The 25,271-nt window shown below is 41.6% G+C and overlaps 1 protein-coding gene across 2 annotated transcripts in view; it reads left to right on the top strand.

Moving 5' to 3' along the window:
- The window catches only part of TBXAS1 (thromboxane A synthase 1), a 357,796-nt gene that overhangs the window by 242,575 nt on the left and 89,950 nt on the right, over positions 1-25,271 (top strand). For both annotated transcript variants that reach the window (XM_075068946.1, XM_032781962.2), the window contains one exon: positions 15,541-15,855. In XM_075068946.1, coding sequence (XP_074925047.1) covers positions 15,541-15,855 — 315 coding nt within the window. The remainder of the gene's footprint in view (positions 1-15,540; positions 15,856-25,271) is intronic.

Raw genomic sequence — 25,271 nt, 5'->3', positions numbered from 1 at the left:
CGATCATAACAGTTCTATCTTCTTACATGGTCTCCATACCCTAATATCTGAGCATGCCATCATCATTCATGAATTATCCTTGCAGCATGCCTATGGCATAGGGAAATGTAATTTTCCCTATTTTTCAGCTGGAGAGCTGGGACATAGAAAAGTTAAGTGACTTGCTTAAAGTTACACAGGAAGTGTGTGCTAGGTCTGGGAATTGAACCTATATCTCCATCCACTGCCTGAACAACAAGACCATCTTTTCTCTTGAAGATGATAAAGACCTTTTAGATCATCAGATTTATCTGCATGCATGAGCAAAATATAATGCCTCTACATAGGATGCATCCAATGGCACAAAAGATCACATTCAATATTAATGGCAGTTACGGATGCTCAGCATCTCTCAGAATCAAGCCAATAGTGCTTGTTTTAGCATATGCAACATTCTTTTCTAACTTTTAGTGAAGTCCTCATGGTTTTTGGAAGACTTCAATCAATTTCCATAATTGCTGGAGATTTCAGAGAAGACAGCTAAATCGGTCAAGCCTCTGAAATCCCAGAGATACGATATAGACAAAATCCCATTTTATCCCATTAGGTCACCACTTTGGATCCACCCTTAGGTCAGTAGCGACCAAAATTGTAACCAGCTCAGGGCTGATTGTTGGCCTATGTTACGTTAGCCTTCCTGCAGCCTCCAATGGCCTGGAGTCGTGAACTGTGGCCAGTGGGAGCCGCGATCAGCCGAACCTGTGGACATGGCAGGTAAACAAACTGGCCCGGCCCATCAGGGGCTTTCCCGGAACAAGCAGCGGCCCTAGTTTGAGAACCACTGATCTAGTCCTTCACACTAGGCTGAGACGGGACCAAGTAAACCCAGATCATCCCGGACAGGTATTTGTCTAACCAATAACAGGGATTCCACAACCTCCCTTGGAAGTCTATTCCAGAGCTTAACTACCCTTTTAATTAGAAAGCTTTTCATAATATCTAACCTAAATCTCTTTTGCTGTGGATTAAGCTCCCATGTCCTACATATGGCACTCCTGTTAATACACACCATAATAATAGCCCTTTTCACAACTACATCACATTGATGACTCATATTCAATTTGTGGTCCATTATAACCCCCTAGATCCTTTTCAGCAGTAGTACTGCCTAACCATTTATTCCCTATTTTGTAATTGTGCATTTGATTTTTCCTTCCTAAGTGTCATACTTTGCACTTGTCTTTATTGAATTTCATCTTGTTGATTTCAGATCAGTTCTCCAATTTGTCAAGGTCGTTTTGAATTCTAATCTTGTACTCCAAAGTGTTTGCAACCCTTCCCAGCTTAGTGTCATTTGTAAATGTTATAAGTTTACTCTCTTCTCCATTATTCAAGTTATTAATGCAAGTATGAAATAGTATTGACCTAGGATGGACCCCTCTTCGACTCCACTAGATATGTCCTCCCAGTTTGACAGCAAACCATTGATAAGTACTCTTTTAGTGTGATCTTTCAACCAGTTGTGCACCTACCTCATAGCAATTTCATCTAGACCACATTTCCCTAGTTTGCTTATGAGAATGTCATGTGTGATTGTGACAAAAGCCTTATTAAAATCAAGATATATCATGGATACTACTTCCCCCCAACCACTAAGCCACTAACTCTGTCAAAGAAGGAAATTAGATTGGCTTGATGTGATTTGTTCTTGACAAATTCATGTTGGATATTACTTGTTACCTTGTTATCTTCTAGGTGCTTACTTGTTCCAATATCTTTCTAGGCACTGAAGTTAGGGTGATTGGACTATAATTCCCTATGTCCTCTTTGTTCCTGTTTTTAAAGATAGGTACTATGTTTGCCCTTCTCCAGTCGTATGGGATCTCCTCCGTTCTCCATGAGTTCTTGAAGATAATTAACAAGGGTTCTGAGGTTGCTTCAGTGAGTTCCTTAAGTACTCCAAGATGAATTTCATCAGGCCCTACCAATTTGAATACATCTAATTTATCTAAATATTCTTTAATCTGATGTTCCCCTATTTTGGCTTCTGTTCCTTCCCCCGTGTTGTTAATATTAATCGTGTTAAGTACCTGGTCACAACTCTTTTAGAGAAGATTGATGCAAACTAGCTATTGAACACCTCAGCCGCCTTGATATCATCTATTATTAGCTCTCATTTCCCACTAAATAATAGACCTATATTTTCCTACATCTTTCACTTGCTCCTAATATATTTATAGAACCTCTTCTTATTGCCTTTATGTCCCTTGCTAGATGTAACTCATTTTGTGCCTTAGCCTCCCTGATTTTGTCTCTACCTGCTTATGCTGTTTTTTTGTACTCGACTGAAGCAATTTGTCCATGAAGGCTTCTGACTGTCTTTGTATTAAAGAGGAAAGCAGATGCCTTCAGCGATGCGGGGAGGAGCTCCCTGGAGAATAGCTAATACACCTACACTTGCAGGTTTTGCGCATTTTGCAATGTCAGTGCTGGTTCCACTCTCTCAATCAGTACAGAAGGATGTGGGTTATGTTAGATCCAGAGCCACTGGAAATCTTGTAAACAAAAACTTTTTTTTGTTCCATGGTCAGAAAATTGCCTTTTTTTCACCCATAGTTGACATTGTCAAAAAATTTAGCTGCTTTTTTATAAATTTAATATCAACTTATAGAAATGGTTATCAAAATTTTATGTTTACCAAAAACCTAGTCAAAAAGATTTTTTGATAACTCTTTTGATAAGTGTTTTCAATAAAAAAAATGCTCCAAAAATTTTGGGGAAGGGGAATTGCAAAATAAGTAGAAAAGATTAAAAATCTGTCCATTTTGAACACTTTGAAACAAAATCAGCTTTGAAATTTTTTGCAAAAATATGTCTTCATTTTTTGAGTGGCTCTACTAACATGCTCCTGGAAATGTTTAACACCTTTAGCAGTTCAATAGTTCCCCTGGTGCTTGCACCAAAGGAGTGCAAGCACCAGGATTCTGGGGGCTAGATGTGCAAGTATACCAGACTAGGAGAGGGCTCCCTGTGCATGAGAATGGAGCGCAGAAAAATTTGGTCTGATTTTACCATGAGGGTAATTCCCATTAGGAATAATTTACCAAGTGATGTGGTAGATTCTCCACAACTTCAAATCTCTCCATTGAGATGGGATCTCTTTGTAAAAAATCAAACAGAAGTCATTAGGCTTGGTGAAGAAATCACTGGATGGTATTCTACAGACTGTGTTTAGGGTGACCAAACGTCCTGATATTTAGATGTTTGTCCCGGGTTCCAACTGATCTTTGGTCAGGACGCAATTTGTCCCGATATTTCGTTCCGCCGGCTGCACTCGCCTTATTTACTTGGCCTTTTTTTTTCCCCCTCTCGCTGCTCCCATGTGTCCCAATATTTTCCCCCTCTCATCTGCTCACCCTAACTGTGTTATGCAGGAGGTCAGACTAGATCAGTGAGTCTAAATCCATCAGTGAATCACATGTGCCTGGAGGCACTTTTCCCTCCTGCTCATCCTCACGCTGTCGCTTCCCCTGGGCAGACAGCATTGTGGAGGACCAGGATTCAGGCAGCAGCAGCAGAAGTGACCTGAGTGCATGAGCAGACGGCCAGCAGCCTGGAAGTGATCCTGGCCTGGTCATAGGGACAGGGGGGCCAGCTGAGGCTGGAGGAGGCAGGGCCGGCTCCAGGCACCAGCCAACCAAGCATGTGCTTGGGGCAGCACCTTGGGGTGGGGCGGCACTCATTTTTTTGATTTGGCTGGGCGACGCTGGAGGGGGTTTTTTTGTTTGTTTTTTGTTTCGGCAGCGTGGTTCTTGGAGGGGGCAGGGGCATGGGTGGCATGGCATGGCGCTGGGGTGCTTGGGCGCTCGGGGGGGGTTCAGCGGTGCGGCACTCACGGGGGGGGTTACGGCAGGGCGGTGCTCTTTCTTTTTGCTTGGGGTGGCAAAAAATTAGAGCTGGCCCTGGCAGGAGGGGTCAGGATTGGAGGAGCAAGAGTAAGAGGGCTGGGGGATGCTGAGCAAGGAGCATGGGGAGCAGAGATCTGGATAGCTGAGGAGAGGAGAGTGGGGAGCAGGGGGCTGGAGGGCTCAGAAGGGGAAGGGAGGTGGAGATGAGGTAATGGGGAGTCCCCAGGAAAGAGAAAATGCAGTTGCTTTATATAAAACAACTGGGACCCATTGGATTGGATGATCATAATGGTCCCTTCTGGTCTCAAAATCTGGGAGTGAAATCCTGGCTCCACTGAACTCAGTGGCAAAATTATCAACTTCTATGTGGACTCTGACTATGAAACCTGGTGACACCAGATTCTGTGAAATTTCTGTGTGTAGCTACTTTCTTCATAGCACTTCTTCTTCAACAACCCTTTTCGCAATAATAATGCAGCTATGTTTAAAAGCATTAAAAAGCAAACCCTTCCACTGAATAATAAAGGGACAAGGAGGGTTGCTGAGGATCCCATTTTTTATTTTAACTGAAATATACACCTTTTAATAATGTAATTGCAATTAAAAATGTATCAATTACAACCTACTCTTTGCTGGTCTCCAAGGAGAGAGAGTCAGAATTCATATCAGAATGTAAAATTTCAGAAGCGCAAAGGGCTAGGTCGGTGTTTTGTGATGGCCCAAATATTCAGAGATTTTAATTACAATGGAATCTTGATAAATTGCTTTGTGCCACAATCTATTATTAACAGCTTAATGAATACCACAATGGCCTATTAAAACTGTTCTATAGCAAAAGCTGTTGTCAGTGTTTCAGTTACAGTCTCCCTTTGGTGACTGGTCGTTGGAGGTTGGTTTATAACTCAGCTGTTCAAAAAAAAACAACAAAACCCTAGGGTGAAACTGTGCATCCGAGAGTGCTGATCCTTGGGTCTGGCCAAGCTGTGCTTGGTGCAGGTCCTGAACAGGGAGGCAAACAACAGTGGTTTTAGTACTGCCTTTGTGCTCCTCTGATCTTAGGGTCACTTAGGGAGTCAATTCTGCTCCCAGCACAATTTAGAGAAATCTTAGGGCTGCTTTACAATATGACAGGTGGTTTTGATGGTCCCCAAAGGGGCCAGGTGAGGGCTCACCAGAGCACAGTGGCGACTCCATTCCTTTTCTCTTGGCTAAATCCTCAGTTCATTCTGTATGCTGGAGGAATCCTCTGTGAGCCAGTCATGCCAGCTTCATGGCTGTTTTGTACCACCAGGGTGCTGCAAAGGGGCTGTAGAACTGGCCAGGATCTGACCTATGCATGATTTTAGTATGGATTAAACAAAGTGTTGGTTGGTTCAAAATGCTATTTTTAAATGAATTTTTAAAAGCTTTGATTTGCGGTATTAAACTTTGAAATTTGTTGAAATATTAGGGAAAATTTATCTGATTATGAGCACAGTCACTACTATGGATCCAAATTTATTAACAGTAGGGATCTGAAAGATTTAACTATAGTAAAACTCAGGCCATTTTTCTTTTCAAAACAAACAATATCTAAAAGTTTTATATTGCAGTAGGAACTTTGAGAACTTTAGATGTTACAGAAGGGTATATGAGGTTGACAGATCTGCTTGATTGTATAGGGTCCTATCAGAGTTTAAGCAGCTAGAATTTAAGCAGTTATGGTCCAGTTTCTTAGAGAAACATTTAATACATTTGCCGCATATACTGTTTTCTTCCATTTTCACCATGGTTGTTGCAATCTCCAGGGGGATTACAAACAGATGTTGGGGTCACGGCCACCTGCCCTTTAAATACTGCTGAATGGGGATGGGGTCCTGGCTTGATCTCGGCTAGATGAGAGAGAGGATCCCAGTATAAAAACGCTGAGAACCACTGCTCTAGTTAGGAGGAATTACATATATTAGACATATATTATTTGCATTTACACAGTTGACATGTTTCAACTTTGTTAATTATTATTCTGTTGTTACATTTTGTTCTGGAAAATAAAAGTTGTTTAATAGCAAAAGAAACCCAGATCTGCTCACCACATGGATTATAGTATTAGTCATTAGAATGCTTAATTTGCACATTGTGTAAATGTGTATATGGAATGCATAGAGTCCTCCTGGGCTGTCAAGTCAATAATTACCATACGATATGATTTTTCAGAAAAATACTTTTTATGTTAAACAATGCTGGCTATAACTCGTGAGTATTGATCAGTCAGGGTGTCTGCAAGAAGTAGGACATGTTCAGGTATTGTTGAGGAGACAGGCAGTTTGTATTCTGAATACTTTCAACTCAAGTTTTGGTGTATTCTGCTGTTGTGTTGAAGACTTGAATTTCGAGAGCATTCTAGACAATAGAGATGTCAGACTACCATTCTTCATGTATTCCTGTGTTTTGTGGAAAGGGCATAGCAGGATACACAAAGTCCTCTTATTTTACTTTCTCTGTGTGTGTGTGTCTGTCTGTCTGTCTCACTCTCACACACACATAATTTTTGTGTGTGTTTATCAGTGTGTGCAAAATGCCTGTGTTCGCAATATAATGTATGTGTCAATACTAGTAAGTCAGATTGAAACTCTCTAATGGAAAAGGGAAAATCCTTATTGCTACTAAGGAGCCATGTATTGGATCAAACCCGTAACTGAACTGAACATGCATGAAACTGCAGATGATAACACAATTTGTCATTGGTTACCCTGTGCATGTTCAATGTATCTTCCCCTCCCAATACCAGTTTACCCAACATCCCAACCCTGGCAAAAGCAACCTCCTCTATGCGCATATGCCTTCCCCTGAGGCTACTAATGTGTTTTAGTTAGAGGTTAGTTTAATGTGACCTAAAAATGTAGAATAAGTCCTAACTTAGAGCTAAGGTCTGTTTGGTGACTAGATAGCCCAGTAGTATGACAGAGCCCTAGCTGAAGAGTCATGGTTGCTCAAAGAAGAAATAGTAATAGCAGTTGTTAATAAATAATAACATATATCAATAATTATAATAATAAATGGTATAACTATGCTATTTATTAATAATAAATATAAATAATCACAATAGTGTAATACTTGACAATTATTAATTTTGAGCACCCCAAAATGAGCTAGGCATCTCCCATACCCAAGTAATGCCATGTTCCCTGCCCCAAAGTATGCACAGCCTCAATGTGACACAAGAGGGTGTTAGACCAAGAAAAAAGGGTGAGGAAGGACAAGGGTGCCAGTAATACAATCACATGGTAACCCAGTAAGGCATGTATGCAGGTGGCTTCACTAGGCGATAGAGACGGATTGGCAAACAGGTTTGGGGAGGGTGTGCTAAGCATGTGGAGGAGAGTAGAAGGAAACTAAGGCATTTTTAAGCCATTTTAAGAAAGGATGAAGGATAAAAGCAATGTTGGGGTGGACTTCACAATCCTCAAGGCAGTAAGTACTCAAAGTACATTTGTGTACATTGGTGTTGAACATCAGGCCAACCCTGTAAATAGAACTGATAATTAATCAGGGATTCAGTCTAAGCTAATACCATAATAATCTCTAAAGGAGAAAAAATGGGGCATTGAGCTCTTGCAACAGCAACCCAAATCATCAATCTTGTGTTCGGTAACTGGCGTGTCAGTCGGTGATTAAGCTTCCATGGCTTTGGATACCAATGTCCTTACCCCTCTCTCACACACACAACAGTGTGAAAAAAGGAGGGGAAGAATGTCTGATAATGATTTGGGAGTCAAAATAAACTTCAGAATGGTGTGTGTGTGTGTGTGTGTGAGAGAGAGAGAGAGAGAGAGATCTTATATCTACTAATACTGTATATGTTTGATACTGTATGTTGATTTGGGTAGGGGCTTCTGAAAGCTGATTGAAGTCAACGGAAGCCAGATAAGACCCTTTATGCACAGACGTGGTATGGACAACAACAGCTCAAACTTGCCTGAAAATTATTCTTACTATTATTTATTATTTGTAATATGGTAGTGCCCAGGGGCTTTCGTCAGGGATCAGAGCACTGTACAGACACAGAACAGAGAGATGGTCCCTGCCCTGACACATCACTCACAGCTAATGTGCCTCATTCCTGACTTGGAGAGAATAATGGCTGATGTGGGAGAGTAGCATAGTCTTTCCCCATTACATTGTTGGCCTCTCTTCTGACACTGCCAACAATGGTTCTAATTGTGTGTGTTGGGAAAGGAATTGTCATGTTTACATAATTTCATTATGCTTTGGACTGGGACCACCAGCACTGATAAACCACCAACCAGCTGTCAGAAAGCAGATGACTTTTGGTTACCAGACTGAATTTCATCTGATGACCTGGAGATGGGAGGTTCCATATTCCTATACCAGTCCTCCTAGCCATCCAGTACATCCTTCCTCTTCTGTTCAGTATTCAAAAAGAAATTCCTTTTTGGAGATTTGCTACTGTTCATAAACTGCTCAAACTGCTGTCACTCTCTTGGTTTTATGATAACAAAAAAGCCTCAAGAGTGAATTACAGCTTTGTATACGCATTAGAGCCGTCTCTATTGGCGCATATGTAGTTAATGATGCAAAAAAGAGGTGCATGCCATGTGTTATCTATTCCACAGTATCCATGCACTTATCAACATATATTCAAAGTGACACTGTTACAAAAGATAAGATATCCTCTTGTCTTTAAAAATTATTTCTGCCCCTTTCCTTTAGTTGGCAGTTAATGTGTCCAAAAAAAGTAAAAATATCCTTCTTGTAAATAAATACTTTGCGGAACTGCAGAAGGGATTAGCACAGTGGCTTTAACCAAACTGTAAACTACTTCAGTTTTGCCAGCGAAGTGCATTGGGGGGTGCGATTTGTAGACCACTGGCTCTAAAAGGTATCTTATTTGCGTTAATGTAGCCGACACAGTGTAGGCAAGCCCCAAGTAAACTGTTTACACCAAGTAAGGACTGTTTAGAGTGTGCCAGCAGAGTTTGCAGGGTGCAGTTAGAGTCCAGCATGTTAGAGTGCTTTACAAATCACACCCCTCTGGCATGCTTTGCCGTGGTGTGTAGATGAGCCCTGGGTGTAGCTCATTCATTCACAAAGAGTTCTGTTGTGATATTTTGTTACTCCTCATAAACTGTTTTTATATGGATTCCCTTTCTGGAATTATAAAGTGCTCCTTTGGGATATCCACCTGATGCCATGGATCATAAACTGTAGCATGAGCTATTCTTGGAATTGCCCTAACAGCAAGTATGAACATTTTATTTCTCCCAGAAAAAATAACCTTGCTTTAAGTGCATTATGGTTGTAAATATGTATCAATAACTTAAGTGGTGATGGTGTCGTGGAGAAATAAAGAATATTGCAGTTTTTTAAAAAAAAAGTCTCAAAGCCAAGAAATTTGAACCTAAGGTTACATTTTAGAAAACTGTGGAGTTGCTTCATCGAGAAATAAAAGTGTGTGGTATTGAGCAGAATTCCGTAACTAGAATTGTTGTGTTTCTTTATTCTATGCGTTGCCTCAGACAAGCCTGTAACTAGCAGCTTTCTGGTTCAGACACAACAACTCATCCTGGAGGAACTATACGGACCTATGTTAAACTTGTCTCAGCTTGAAATAGCTCTGTAGCTGGTTTTCATTCATTAGCAATTGAATCTAAGATTCAAATTTACTTTCATCTCCATACTGTGTGGAAGATCTTGAGAATGACACGATTTTCTCTGTAGGCTCTGAATAACTCTAATACAGGGTGGCACTTGCATGTATACTGTACTGACATTTCTATATTTTATTTTGTTTCACTGCTGTGCTCGATAAATGAACAGCTAAATAATCTCTGGATTGTTAGCCCAGTGAGGAATTTTCTAGGATTGGGCATGGTGAGTGAGTCTTGGCAGTATAGTAGCACCACTTTCCCTCTTCTCCCCTCCCCCCACTTCATACATTGGAAAAGAGAGATCCCCATCCATCCAAAGTTCTTCAGAATGTGAAGAGGGGAAACCTAAGCACTCTTCTCTGTCACCTGCCCTCTGAACCACTCTTTTGTCCTTAAGTGGAAACTAGCAAAGAGAAATTGCTTCATATTTTTCGGCAGCCTGATTTTTTTGTTATTGGTTGATTCCATTGCCAGGTTCTTCCAGCGTTTCTCATGGCTGTGACTTCAGGGTAATGTAACATCCCGATCAAGTTATCACGATGATGCATCTGTTTTCTGTAGAGAAAAGGGAATCAGTCTGGATTCTCCCTCCACAGACAAGGACATTCATAGTTAGTTTGACCACTCTCTAAGTACAATGAGCATAATCAGTGTGACATTCCTGGAGCCAGGGAAATTGACTAAACTCTTTTTATTTTGAGCTGTGTGAAATTATCTGAACCAAGTGCAAAATACCACAGAACTTCCCTGCTCTGGGGTTTCATGACAAACACTATGCTCAGACCAGGTTTGTCAAAATGTTCTTGGATCTTTCAAATAGACCTGGGCTGATATTTTCCTTTTGCATTAAAAACCTCATAAAAGTAGGAGCTTTATTCCTTTATAAGATGTGCCTATCATCAATCTCTCAACTTGTTTACAATAAAAACACCACAATCAGCCAGCCAGCCAGTGTTAGTGAATGCAAACAAACTAGTTTCCCTGCCAAGCTAATAATATTCAAACCACCCTCAAACAATGACTTTAAGCATGGCCTGTGTTAAAAGATAAACTTTGCAATTGCCTTGAAGTTCAACAAACTCTGGTTCTTTTGGACTGAGAGGGGGACTAAATTCCAGAGTTGGGAGCCTCCACTGAGAGTGTCCTGCCCTCAACCCCCAGATGTGCAAATCTAGGACCTGTCAACTCAAGCATCCCAATTAATTCCAGTCTCTGGTTTAAAACATATAGAGAGAAGAGAATCTCTGACTTATTGGGGTGACTGGATTTTTTTCCAGAGGGCTGGAGTTTGCATGTTTTTTATGTGAAACTTAGTGGTTTTAATCAGAAGTTGGATTTGACCATCTTGTTTCAATTTGACAGATATTCTTGCTTGAAGGCTTCATTTTATGCTTCACAGTAAAACTTCCAATTAAAAAAAAATTAAGAGTTTTATTCTCTGGCGCTTTACTTATGCCAGTGAAGCTATTCCAGACAAAGATCTGGCCCCAAGATGCTGGCCCTCAGGGTTGCAAATTTAGCTTTCAAAATGTGAACTGGAGGCAGACTAATATAGTTATGTGTGTCTGAGTCTGCAGAGAGCCTGAAACAATCCCTCAAAGAGGTGTGAACTGCCTCATTTTATATCAGTGGGTTAACTCTGAATCCTAAAGAGATGTTACTGTCAACATCTTTTGTTATGCCAGTCAAAGCATGCAGGAAAGAGGAGATATAATCAAACTGTGAAGGTCTGGTGCAGTCTATTGTTAGTGGCATTTCATTTTGGCATCATGAGTGTGTGGAGCTTGGGTTGACAAGAGGTTTGGTGAGAGGAGCTTGGGAGAGTTTCACCAATCACATTTTCCAGTCTGGCTGCCAATTTCATGTGTAATTTGCTTTGGTATTGTTTAGTTCATTGAAAGCTGAAACCCAAATTGAACTACAGGTGTGAGAAAATTTTGTAGAAATCCTTGTAGTGGAAAGCATCCTTCTGAATGAAGATTCCACGGGAAATGGTTCCGGTAGTGCTGTCTGTGAGCCTTTCCTTTCACCTTCCAACACTGTAACCCAAGAAGTCCAGTTGGATCCCAAAAGCCGGGATTCAGTAGTTAAAAGGTTGCTCTATAGGCTAACTTAAAAGTTTTATGTAAAAATGCAGTTTCCCAGTTCGAGGCTGAGCGAGCTTGAGACCCTGCCCAAGACCCTTGATTCTTATGAGGAGAAGAATTATGATGCATCACACACACAAGGGACAGATTTCTATGTTTTTTTGACAGCTGTGAAGCTTAAAAGTGAGGATTGAAGAAAGAATGATAAATACTGCTGGATGTGCCTTCCCCAGTACAGCATACATCTATTCTTCTGCTACATGTCTGCAGCACAAAGCTGGTTAGTTCCAGGCAAAGTGATTTTTCTGCATGGCCAGGTGATGTTTAAGGAGACTAATGAGAGGGATGATATGGCCCAAATCAATGGTGTTAGGAAGCATGTAATAAAGTATCTTTCTCTGAGAGACTGAAAGCAGGACTTGTCCTAGTATATATTTCAAAGGGGATAACTATGTCATACACAAAGTTGAACATTTACCCTCCTGCAAACCACATCCAGATTATAGTCTTTTAAGCAGTAACTAAACCTGAAGATTTCAGTGGTTTAATGATACATGCTTCCTTGTGTGGAAAAAAATGAAAAATGGAAGTCCATCTCATTGATGCGACTTTGTTTTGCTGCTGGCATTGCAGCGCCCTCTTCCTCAGGAATAACCTAGCTAAGCAAGATTTAATATAATGTAGAAGCTTCTGTTGGCTTCTGCTGCTTGCCAGGAAAATCAAAGAAACTTCCCATTGGGAAGAGTAAGTCAGCAGCTAACTTAGATGCCCAGAGAATGTTCTTCATGTGGTGGTACTACTGATATCAGATCTGTTGTCAAACTGAAAAATGTGTTTTCTTCCCTGTGAATGTACCTGGGAGACTCCCTCTTCTCACCTTCAGCAACTGACAAATAATCCAACTTTTTTTGTTTCTATGCCAATGTTTGTCCCAGTCACTATGCTGTGCTTTTTGGGGAAGGATGATTTTACAACTGTTGTGATCCCAGAAAAAAAAAAAGCATGTCTCACTGTGATAGGTAATAACCAACCTGTCAAATGGAAATCTCTTTTCTCTTGCTGGGCTCATGATTGTTAATGTTGCATTCTGTATTGATGCGTAAAGTAGAGCTGGATGAACTATGTACTGTGGAGGATTTGTTAAAATGTACCACTTTGTTCTTTTTGTAAATTATCGATGAACAAGATGTGATTTTTCATAGTTTTATTCATTCTTCACCTTTATTCAAATAGTGTATGCAAATAAACATACGTTTTTTATGGGTTGTTCACTAACTGTGGCTGTTAATAGTCCCTGTTGGTTACGGGGCCAATCACATGGTATAAATAAGTTAGAAGTCATTTGCTTCTCCTCTCTGATTGGAAGACCTACAGTTTATGAACAGGAAGAGGTGTCCCTTTTCCATATTATATACAAAATTGTCAAAATTGTGATGGCAGTGTTTTAATACAATACGCCAGTGAATATTTAACTTGTGCTAGAATTCATTTTGTTTTCCACAAATGTTCTTGTGAACTAAACTTTGCTTACCCTGTTCTATTATTTATTATGATTATTATTACTTCAACTATTCTGGAAGAGCCTAGGGGCCTCAAATGAGATCAGGGCCTCATATTGCTAAATGGTGGGCAAGCATATTATAAGGGACAATTTCTGCCCCAAAGAACTTCCAATCTAAATTTGAAGTCCAGACTTGACAAGTGGGTACAATTCCCAGGGAACAGGAGCCAGTGGGTTGCTTTGTAAGAATATTCACAAATATCTTTGACCATATTTGCCTATCTCTGGTTGAAACTAAGGGCTTGTCTACACTACAGAAAATGTACCACTTTAAATTTGCTGGTAGAGTCACAGCAATACAACCCCTCTAGTGCTGACATAGTTATATTGATATAAAGATGTTTTATACCATATAACTAACTATTCCTGTGCAGGAAAGGAAATAACTATACTGGTGTAAATCACCTTTATACAGGTATAACTACATACACAGTAGGGCATTTACCAGTATCACACACCTTATTGAAATAGGTATACAGAAAAAAATTTCAAGTGTAGACTAGGACTAAGAACTGGACTCTTTAATTGCACAACACACTGACTACCAGAACAAATGCTGAATGAGCATGTGAATGAAGTCTTCCTAGGGTTGTTAAATGCAGTCTTTAGCCATACAGAGAAGAGTTAAAGTATGCAGAAGTATTGATTCTTCGGTTCACTGGGACAGCTGGGAAAGAAGGTATATCACACAGTAACAGTTAAAATACAGTCACAGCTCTTTTATTTCTTCATGTATGAGACATGAGAGGCTTTTTGCTAGCAGTAGATTCATTTTCACTGCAGAGCACATTTCTAAATTTAGGCATAGGATGGTGGTGTAAGTGATGGAACACATTTCTGAGTGCAATATACAGTAATATGGCTTTGCATGCTTCATCACCCTTGGAAATCCATGTATGCAGGACACTGAGTGTAATGAAGATCAGCTCAGCCAGTACACACAGCTCTTGTGTATACTATAACTGGCACTGGCCTCTATAATCCAGACTCTTGCTTTCAGGGGCACCAAAGTCACATGTGTAATTACAAGCTTTCATTTGATGGACTGAGATTCATAGGAGAACTTAGAGAAGTTCTGTGCTACCCCCTTCCCTTACCCAAACACTCTGAATTTCAGTTTCTCTCTGCAGTTTGCTGGCGGCAGAGCTCTAGCACAGGACATAAAATATTTCTCCTCTCGTCTCTCACTGCTCCTTGTTCCCATGTCATGTAAAAATATTATCTGATTAAATCTGTTGACCTATATAATTAATTGCTCGTTCCTTAGCCTTATCTCACTTGCCTGTCCTTTCTCTGGCTTCTTCTTTATCTGTGTCATCCGATGCAAGAAAATAATTCAAAATATTTTTGTTTATTCTTTAATGGATAAATAAATGCTAATTTAATGCTTTTGAAGAAACACTTGATCCCTGCTTTTTCTTTTCAAGTTGCAGCATGTCGGATCCTGGCACTGCAGTCACCCCTGGGTCCTTTCTGTGCTATGATACATTATGTTGGTATTTGAGGAATTGAAAATGAATCTCCTAGCCTGATGGCTTAGATTCAGCATAACAGTATTATATCCTGCTCTCAAAAGTCAATCCACACCTTTTGGGCTACATTTAAAAGTCCTACCAAATTTGCTGTCCAAACTGGCTTGGAGTCAACTTGCTCTTGTGCATAGTTTTGTTCTTGCGGCATTTTTCTGGCACAAACTGACATATGCAAGTAGCTTTAGTAAAAGAAGGATGGTTCAACAAGCATTTTGCATAAACAGGACATACATACATGTTTTGTACTGATATAACTAAGTCATATAAAGATGCTTATAGTGGTGCAGCTTGTTACCAAAGTTAGTTATATTAAGATAAGCACTTTTATATCAATAAACGGAGTCCACCCTAGAGGATTGTACAACCAGTACAGTTAAATTGATACAAAAACTGTGGGTAGATCTGCCCAGAGACCTAGACTGTGGCTTGGTATGCTCTTGAGTGGCTGCATAAGCCAACTCCCCTGTACAGTAGCATGGCTATCTGGACTTTAGGTTTGGGCCTATGTGAATAAGTGGAGCAACATGCTTGCTTACTCCCTTCTCAGAGTAGGTAGGTGGGGAATGGGCAGAGACTATGCCTCCATCCCCCGCTTCCCTCCCTATCCCACACATGCACACTCACTGGCAGTACAGCTGTGCTGGTGTGGGTCGGCTGGGACATGCCATTATAAGTACGACCAGAAGGTGCTAAATACCCACCCTCTGGAAATAAGGTCCCTGTAATGTGTCTGAAGTTGGGCACACACAATCATTTTTTGAACACAAATGCATAGTTATTACTTCGATTCATTCTTAGCGTATGTTTTTATCTTGCATTTCACAGAGGCGCAGAGACTTCCTCCAGCTGATACTTGATGCCCGCAGCTCTACTAACTACATCGGTGTGGAGCACTTTGACATAGTCAACCAAGCTGATGTTTCCATTCAGGACCATAAGCCTCCTGTTGACAAGGCCCTGCCTAAAAAGGTTCAGAAGACATTGTCTGAGGATGAGATAGTAGGCCAAGCCTTCATCTTCCTGATTGGTGGGTATGAGACCACCACCAATGCCCTCTCCTTCGCCACCTACTTATTAGCCACCAACCCAGAGTGCCAGGAGAAACTGCTTCAGGAGATAGATGAATTCTCTGGAAAACATGTGAGTAGATTCATTGAGTTCATACAGTTCCTTGCTCTTTGCATAACATAAGTAGTGTGAGCAGAGTGCCCTCTTTGAAATACGGACCTGGACACATGAGGCAGATATTAAAAATATAAAGTACATGCACAAAGCTACATTAATGCAACATGAATATTGCATCATTAAAATAAAAAAGTCAGAGTGCAAAAATTAAGATCCCAAGAGTAATATTTAAATGAACCATGGTCTGTCTTTTTATTAATCCACTGTGAATGTATCTTCCTACTGTAGCCTCTAGTGCAGGCGGTAATCTTCTCAGCTCCAGTCCTGTATGCATTTCCTGGGTTTTAGTTATATTCAGTTACTTATTTAACAAGAAAAATAAAAACATAAAATGCTAACTGTCAACCACTTAGCATGGAAACACCTGGCATGGATTCTAGACTGTTGCGACTGAATCCAGCCAGTGGGTCCTACATGCTTCTAAACCCACTGGGACTAGGTAGTGTCTACTCACTGTTTCTAGCTCTGAATCTCTACGGTATACTACCAGGCTAAGACCTCAGGCAAGCAAGGAGCACAGGCTTAGCGTAGGAATTTCTTAACCACGGTCATTTTGCTCTAGAAAACATTAGCGAATTATAGATCTTTGAAAACAAGAAACAGGCGCACCCTCCACCCAATGTCATGTTACCCCATTTGTGAATCAAAGTTTGTCAGCATTCATTCTGGGCATAGGTCTCCTGCTTTCTCTCTCTCCTGCACACCTGGCTTACATGGAGCAGCGGTGCACCCCTCTACTTCAAAGCAGCAGCTCTTTGTAAATATAGTCGCTTTCCTTTTGCAATGTGCCCATGCTGAGAAACTGCAGACCTACCGGCTGTGCTGGTGCCCCCATGTAGAAAATCCATTGTTCCATGAGTTTGGACCAGTAGTTGAGAGACAATCAAAGTGGATGGCTCCCGATCGCTCTCTGACTGCTTCTCAGTGATGATCTTTCAGCAAAGTGTCAAGCACTTTTCCTGGACAGGGCAGCTACCTGGAATGCATTTCAATAACTTTGCCTTGGGTGAGATTAGACATGTGTTCAGCACATAACAAGATGGATGTAGATCCTGACACAAAATGAAATTACAATATAAAATGTTCACAGTTTGACACAGACATATCCCATTCTATCACACTAAATAATACTGTGTGGATGAGTGAAAGTTGCTACTGGCTCAGAATCAGAAGTTCCCGATTTTTTTTTTTTTAATTTTTTTTTGGTGGTTTTAACTGTGAAACCTTAATATAGTTGTCTGCATGCCATTACCTGGGTTTTCTTTTTCTTTTTTTTTTTTAAAGAAGATGAGAGAGAAACTGCCTGTGTGCTCACTAATTTTAGCAGTGATATGGGCCCAGGAAGGTTTTGAAAGGAGTAATGTTTCACCTTTGCTGATTTTGTTGTTTGTCCAGAGACATTTGTCTGACAAACTAGTTTACAGGGCAGCAGCAGCAGCAGCTGTTTACAGCATAAATTTTTGCAGCCAAAAAAGATAGCTAGAAAGAAGCAGATTCTCAGCTGATGTAAATTAGTGTGTTTCCATTGGAACCGCCCCAATTTACACCAGCTGGATCCAAACTCTTTTTTCATAATGAACACTTAAAATTTGCAGAATATTGTACAATGCCCCCCAGTCCCCATATGTGGCCAGACTCTAAAATTATATAGTTCAAGTTTTCTTCCCTCCCCACTTGTACAATTTTGTTTTGTCAGTATTATGACAGATTTTTATTTTCTGAATTCCCATAAGCAAAAATTTTGTCCTCCATAATGATCTTCAAAACTTTTATTTAAAAATATTAATAAGTTGAATTTATCACACATTGGTAAGAGAATCTATGTGTAGACTTAAAAATTACAAATACCTGTTTATTTTAAAACCAAACATTTTAAATCAATACCTTCTTCACTTCCAGTACCTGCAAAGCCAAGTCCAAAGTCCGCATTTCCTTGACTACAGTCAATGTTGTGTACACCTAAAACACAGTGCACCAGACATTTTGAACTTTTGAATTGTCTGCTCTAGTTCTTAATAAGAGAGAGTGCAGCATCTAGTGTCTGTATTAGTCTTTGTCATTGTTTTTCATGGGCTTTTTAATGAGTCGGGGGCTTTGGTGGGACAAAAATAACACTAGATACAGCCTTCTTCATTTCAGCTGATGAATTAACATGCTCAAATCTTTGGTCATGCAATTTTGGGTTGCTTACTTCTTATGCACCCCAAAACTCACCTTTGCATCATTTGTGCATGCAAGTCAAGTAATTTGATGTCTGAGCAGCTTATTTACATGCAATTCCAAGTCTTAGAATATGCAAAAATGTACATGATTAAGATTTCCCAATTTTATCCAGCTCTGGTTGTGCAAAAGTAAAGGCCAGGCTCAGAATATTTTGAAAATTTACCTCCATCTTTCCTGTATGCAAAACATTCTTTGAGTGGCAATTCTGCCTCTAAGCCGGGGTAGGCAACCTATGGCACATGTGCCGAAGGCGGCACATGAGCTGATTTTCAGTGGCACTCACACTACCTGCGTCCTGGCCACCAGTCCAGAAGGCGCTGCAATTTAATTTAATTTTAAATGAAGTTTCTTAAACAGTTTAAAAACCTTATTTATTTTATATACAGCAATAGTTTAGTTATATATTATAGACTTATAGGAAGAGACCTTCTAAAAATGTTAAAATGTATTACCGGCACGCGAAACCTTAAATTAGAATAAATAAATGAAGACTCGGCACAGCGCTTCTGAAAGGTTGCCGACCCCTGCTCTAAGCAGTACATTCCCAAGTTTTTGAAAGATTTCTTCTTCTATAAGGCTGTATATATAAGTGACAGCAGTGAAATACAAGCATTCATGAGCCTGATCCACTAGGTTTTCTCCTCAGCAAAATCACACATTTCATGCATATGAGCTGAGCTATTCCACTGAGAGGCCACTGGTATCTTACATTCTAATGATAAGACTCGGTTTATAATCCTAGGTTGTTATTAGTACTGTTGCACTCCAAGTGGAGCATTTTACTGCTTTCACTGAGGTACAATGGGCAAATTCTGCCCTCACAACAATTTAACTTCATTGATGACACTGGGGAGTTGCAAAGTTGTGACGGAGGGCACACTTTGGCCTACAGTGGGTATGATTTATTGGTTTATATTGCAGTCACAGCCCCTCAGGATTACAATCTATTGTGCTAGATATGATATTGACACATAAGAAAATATAGGCTGTGCCCTCCCAAGGAACTAACAGTCTAAGAAAATAAGTGACATCCAAAAGGATCCAATGAAATATGTACAAGTAAGAATGTGTATGTGCGCGCGTGTGTGTGTGTGTGTGTACGTGTGTGTGTATACCGGGGTTGGCAACCTCTGGCATGCGGTTCGCCAGGGTAAGTACCCTAGCAGGCCGACCCAGTTTGTTTACCTGCCGCATCGGCAGGTTCAGACGACCGTGGCTCCCACTGGCTGTGGTTTGCTGTCCCAGGCCAATGGGGGCTGCGGGAAGCAGTGCGGGCCAAGGGATGTGCTGGCTGTGGTTTCCCGCCACCCCCATTGGCCTGAGACGGTGAACCATGACCAGTGGGAGCCTCAGTCGGCCGAACCTGCCGATGCGGCAGGTAAACAAACTGGCCTGGCATGCCAGGGTGCTTACCCTGGTGAGCCGCGTGCCAGAGGTTGCCGACCCCTGGTGTATACATTCTTTCTCTCTCTCTCTCTCCTCACACCTACACATCTATATACACAAATGCATTATATTTTTCCACATAATTGTAAGTGGATGTAGGCATTGTGACATAGTGTGTGATTCACTTCTATCTTTCTGTGTTTTCTGAGCTTCTGTTATTGTTAGGTTCAAAGGAGTAATGCTTGACTTTTGTTCCTATTGCAAATTTATTTTCATTGCCGTATTATCTTTTGTGATATTTGGAGAAAGCTCTGTCACTAGGGCTTTAATGGCAGAGTAGAATATAAAGAAGGAGGTGGGAATGGTGGGCACACAGATTAACTGGGTGGTTTAACAGCTTAATAAACAGTTGGTTCAATATGCAGTCATACGCGTAATGGGATGGATGGCCTTATCTTTATTTCATAGTGAACATCAGTCTGGATACCAAGGCAATACATGCACAGTTGTCAGTAGCCTCTTGCAGAGTATTTCCCCTGTTACCTCACCAGTGTTCAGTTTCAGCTACCGATGACCTATATATGGATGCATGACAATGGAGAAGAGGAAGAGAACTGTAGTCATCCAGCTGTCCTCTTCAATAACAAGAAGTTCCTGCTTCCAGTCTGCATGGCCCCCGTCATAAGGTTTCCTATTACTACCAACATTAACCACAATTAATCTCTTTTTATGTGTTAGAGGATCCCTGATCCAGGAATTCACTTCAGGGTCAGGAAGAGGGTATAGCAGTTCAATCCTATTAGCACTGTAATTAACCACATTTAGCCTAAAAAATAAAATCCTCACAAATGATTTGAAAAGTTACGGGGGAAGAAACTGTTTTAGAACTGGGACTATATTGATGTATCATGTTCGCGCGGGAGTGGGGAGAGAATATGTGACCCAAAGGCTAGCTAATCTCAAAGTCACTAAGAAACCTGAAGAGGTTATAGCAGTTGAATGCTGCGCAACATTTCAGCTTAGGTCTTACCTTTAATCAAGGTGCTTTTCAATTTAAAGATCATGGTAGAACAACATTTGTGGGACGGAAAAGGCAAGATGAGTGCAGCTGGATAGGTTGCATCTGACCAGTAGATAAATAGAAGACTGTACTTATTCATAGATGCACGCATGTTAAACGGTTACGCTGTGTCCTGTCCAGCCAAATTTATACTTGCAGTACACCTACTAAATTCCTCCAGCAATTTCAGTTGCATTGTACAGTTATATTTTATTGCCCTAAACTGTGGTGTAGAGTTGCAGTATGATCTTAAAACAGCTGCTGCATTACATCCCAGAGATGGCTGCGTTTCAGTGGTGAACAATGATTTATGCATAGATAGGAGTAGTTAATACAGTCATTTTCTAGTGTTTATAGAGCATCGTGGGATCCAGCTGAGTGGGCCTGTCATATCCTGGCCCTTCTGACCAGGAAGTAAGAGGCACCCTCATCCCTTACCCCCACACTCAGGGGCTTTATGCCAGCCTGACCTATCCTAATGAGAATGAGGGTGGCACAACGAGGGGAACAGAGCAGTTCTGTGGTGGCTCCTGGGTTCAGACCTGAAGAGTCCCATGAGTTCCCTGTTCCCTGTGCAGGCCCTTTGTCTATCCCCCTTGCACAGTGCATGCAGAAGCTACCACTAACCTGGGGTGCAGTAAGCTTGGCGGAGCAGCTTTCCGGGGAAGACAGCCTTAGGATGGGGCTGCTCCTTCTGTTTCCCTCAGAAAACAGTGCATATACTGGGTCAGGGGTCACAATTCCTCCTCCACCTTCACTCCTCTCTGTTGCCTACTCTGTTCTTTCTCTTCCGCTACACTCAGATCCCTCCTGGGTTTGTACATGTGCTCTGTAACTATTCCTCTCAGTCATTTAGAATCCTTTGCCGGTTCCATCTTGAAGATCTTACAGCCTAGGAAGACAAGAGGGAAAGAGTTGAGAGAGAGGGATACAGTTGCAGTTTTGCTACTGCCTTTCATTTCACTTCATTTTTGTCCCTCTCCAGTGAAACCCATCTGTACAAAAGACAAAAAGTCATCGTATTTTCTTACATGAGCAATGTCAGTTCAGCCTTTAGTCTTTAAATCCAACCCAGATCATCAGGTGATTAATCTAACTTGGGGGGTGGGGGCTGGGAGCTGGAATCTGGACAGTTCATCCTTCAGAAGGTGGAGAGAGCCAAATGAGGTGATAAGAATGTATTTTTGTGCCTATACCTTAATCTTAGGGAGAAAGCATAATCTAGTGGATTGGGGCTGGAACTAGGAGCAAGGAACCGTCTGAGTTCTGATCCTGATTGAAAAAATGATTCACTATGTGGCCTCAGTCAAAACACTTCACCTTTCTGATTCTCAGTTTAACATGTAAAATATGGACAAGAATTATGTACCGACCTGCCTTACAGAGATGTTGTGGGGATGAGTTGACTAATGTTGATATCCATTTTTCCTGATATAAAGCACTGTGTATGGCAAGTGTAAGTAAGGACCTGATGCTGATCCTGGAACCATGCTGAAATAATTATAAAAAAATCTAATACTGTATTAATGATTAAGTCTTCAGTGGGCTGATACTAGCTAGGAAGGCTATGATGAAGGTCCGCCCAAAAAACAGCTCATTCATTCTTGTCGCTGGTTGCCCATGAATATTGTTAGGGCCAGACAAACATCAAGGAGAGCATGAGGTTGGGAGGGATAAGGAAGCAAATGTAAATGTATTTTAAAAATAAAGAGTAAATATTAATGGAAACTATTAAATATGGAAACGGAACCCTTGGGGGTCTTCCATTCTAGTTTTTAAATAATATGCAGTATATTACTATTATTTATTTATATTCCTAGAAACTCCAACCAAAACTAGGGCCTCATTGCACTAAGCATGTATTTACACATAATAAGAGACAATCCCTGCCCCCAAAATGCTTATAGTTTGAATATAATAGGTAAGACAGACGAAGGGAGGAAGAAAGGAAATATGCTCATTTTAAGGATGAGAAAGAGAGAGATTGTTGGTATGTCTAAACTGCAGTTACACACCTGCGGCTGGCCCATGCCAGCAGTCTCGGGCTGCAAGGCTGTTTTATTGCTGTGTAGGAGTTTGGGCTCTGGCTGCAGCTCAAGCTCTGGGACCTTCCCACATCACAGGGCCCTAGAACCCGGGCTCCCAGCTTGGGCCCAAATGTCTACATTGCCATTAAATAGCCCCTTAGCCCAAGGCCTGCTGTCAACCCGAGTCAGCTGGCAGCCACGGGTTTTTCATTGCAGTGTAGACCTACCCTCAGTGACTTGTCCAAAGTCACACAAGAAGAGCCAGGAACTGAATCTACATCTCCTGATTCACAGTCCAATGTCTTAGCTGCAAGATATCATTCCTTTCTGTTGTAACCCACAAATCTTAAAGAAAGTCGAGGTCTTGGGATTTTAGCTTGCTGCTTAAAGGCAATTTAGAGAAATGTTTTTAAAGGAAAAAACTCTGTCCCATAAACATTTGCTCTTCTGTTGCTCTGCCATGTCAAACAAAGAAATGTTGACCTGTCCTATATTTAAATTGCATTTATTGTTTTTCATTGGCATTGAATTGTGCCTACCCTACATTGGCACACATCATCATTTCATTTATAAAATGGTACTGCTTAATTGTTGTTATAAATCTGCTTTGAATAGTGAGTTGTAAATTAGCCAGGAGCTGGACTGGATTGATACATAGCCCCTCCTTTGCAGGTCGTGAACTTGCTCCAGTAATTCATGAAATAATTTGGACACAAGCTAGGCTTTCTTTTATTGCCTAAATTTCTAACTTTGGGACCAGATCCTTATCTCACGTAAATCAGCATAGCTCCATTGACATAAGTGGAGCTAAGCTGATAGACACCAGCTGATTGTGCCCTTTGTCTTGAACTCCCTTCCTGCTGTTGTAGCAATCTAACTAAATACTGCTTGATATGATATTTTTGTCTTGTTACAAAGGAGTCTTTACTAACTTAAAATTCTTCCCTTCCATAAAGTTCCCAGGGAGCCAGAGGTGAAAGTAAGCTGGTACGAGCCAGTGCGCTGTACCGGGGTGGCTCAGCTTCCCCAGGTAGCAATTTGAAGGGACTGGGGCTCCCAGCAGCAGCTGGAGCCCCGGGCCCTTTAAATTGCTGTCAGAGCCCTGGGGTAGCGGCAGCAGGGCTCCGGGGGTTATTTAAAGGGTCAGGGCTCCCGCTGTCTCTACTGCCCTGGGCCCTTTAAATAGCCGCCGGAGCCCCACCACCACTACCCCAGGGCTCTGGGACTATTTAAAGGGCCAGGGCATTAGAAGCGGGGGAGTCCTGGGCCCTTTAAATAGCCCCCAGAACCCTGGAGTAGCGGCAGAGCTCCAGGGGCTATTTAAAGGGCCCGGGGCTCCTGCTGCCTCTATGACCCCGGCTCTTTAAACTGCTGCCAGAGCCCCCGGCTGCTGCTGCTACCCCAGGGCTCCAGCAGGCTCCAGCAGCTATTTAAAGGGCTGGGGCCGTAGCAGTAGCCGAGCCTTGGGCCCTTTAAACTGCTGCCGGAGCCCCCAGCTGCCTCTTCTACCTCGGCGGGGGAGGGGAGGGGGAAAGGGAGGGCACTTACTGGTACAGGGCGGGCCGGGGCTGGCTCTGACCCCCCGATCCCTGCCCCTTCTGCCCAAGCCTCTGCCCCTTCTGGGGGCCAGAGCCGTCCCCAACCCAGCCCCGTACCGGTAAGTCCCTATTTCTACACCTGTGCTTCAATATACCGCAACCTGATATAACACGAATTCGGATATAACATGGTAAAGCAGTGCTCCAGGGGGGTAGGGCTGCGCACTCCGGTGGATCAAAGCAAGTTCAATATAACACGGTTTCACCTATAACGCGGTAAGATTTTTTGGCTCCCAAGGACAACGTTATATCGAGGTAGAGGTGTACTTTCATCCCTGCAGGAAGCAGTGAGAGGAAAAAGTATTTATTATGGTGTCATTTTGCCTAATCAAATACTTTATATTTTAAGCTGTTTTTGCAGTGAATCTCTTTAGTTGACAGGCTGCTTTCTCCAAGTATTAGTGAAAACAAGAGGTGAAAGTCACAGAAATGCCACTGTCAGGGAACTACCCACAACAATTTGCATGTATCTGGTGTCTTTCATGCTGTATCTCAAGGCACTTTACTTTCAGAAGCTTTCAACTACAGAGACTAAGCTTTGCTGAGCAAATATGCTGACGGTGGAGATGTGTTTGTCAAGAGAGCCTGTATTGTAAATAGGCTTTGGAAGAAGAATTCCACAGCTGAGGGACACTATTTTATACACAAAATAAGCACGACCGGCAAGAATCATTTTGCTATCAACTTTGTCAAAGAAAAGGCCCACTTCGATTTCGTTATTTGTGCAAGGAGAGGATGTTTCAGAGCATCACCTTATTCACGTGAGCATCAGGTGCCAGTAAGCAGCTTTGTTACTTAAAAATAAAAACCCAGTACCAAATCCTTAGACCACAATAAACAAGAGCCTATTTCTGCATTCCTGGTAAGGTCACTGGATATTTAAATATTAATCTATGTCTTTAGATACTTCTATATTTGCTGTATGATGATTGCCAGAGCAGGCATACATCTTTCCTTGCTGTTTCTCCACTCTGTCAGTGTGATATATCCAGGGTAATGGATAGCTGTGTCACCTCTGCCCTCTAAACCTGGGGTTCCCTTTACACTGAGTTGCTGCTGTAGCCTCCAGTTTGGACT

The sequence above is a fragment of the Chelonoidis abingdonii genome, chromosome 1 (genome assembly GCF_003597395.2).
Source record: "Chelonoidis abingdonii isolate Lonesome George chromosome 1, CheloAbing_2.0, whole genome shotgun sequence".
NCBI lineage: Eukaryota > Metazoa > Chordata > Testudines > Testudinidae > Chelonoidis > Chelonoidis abingdonii.
Note: the sequence above shows the minus strand (reverse complement) of the source record. Positions and strands in the feature narration are given on the sequence as shown.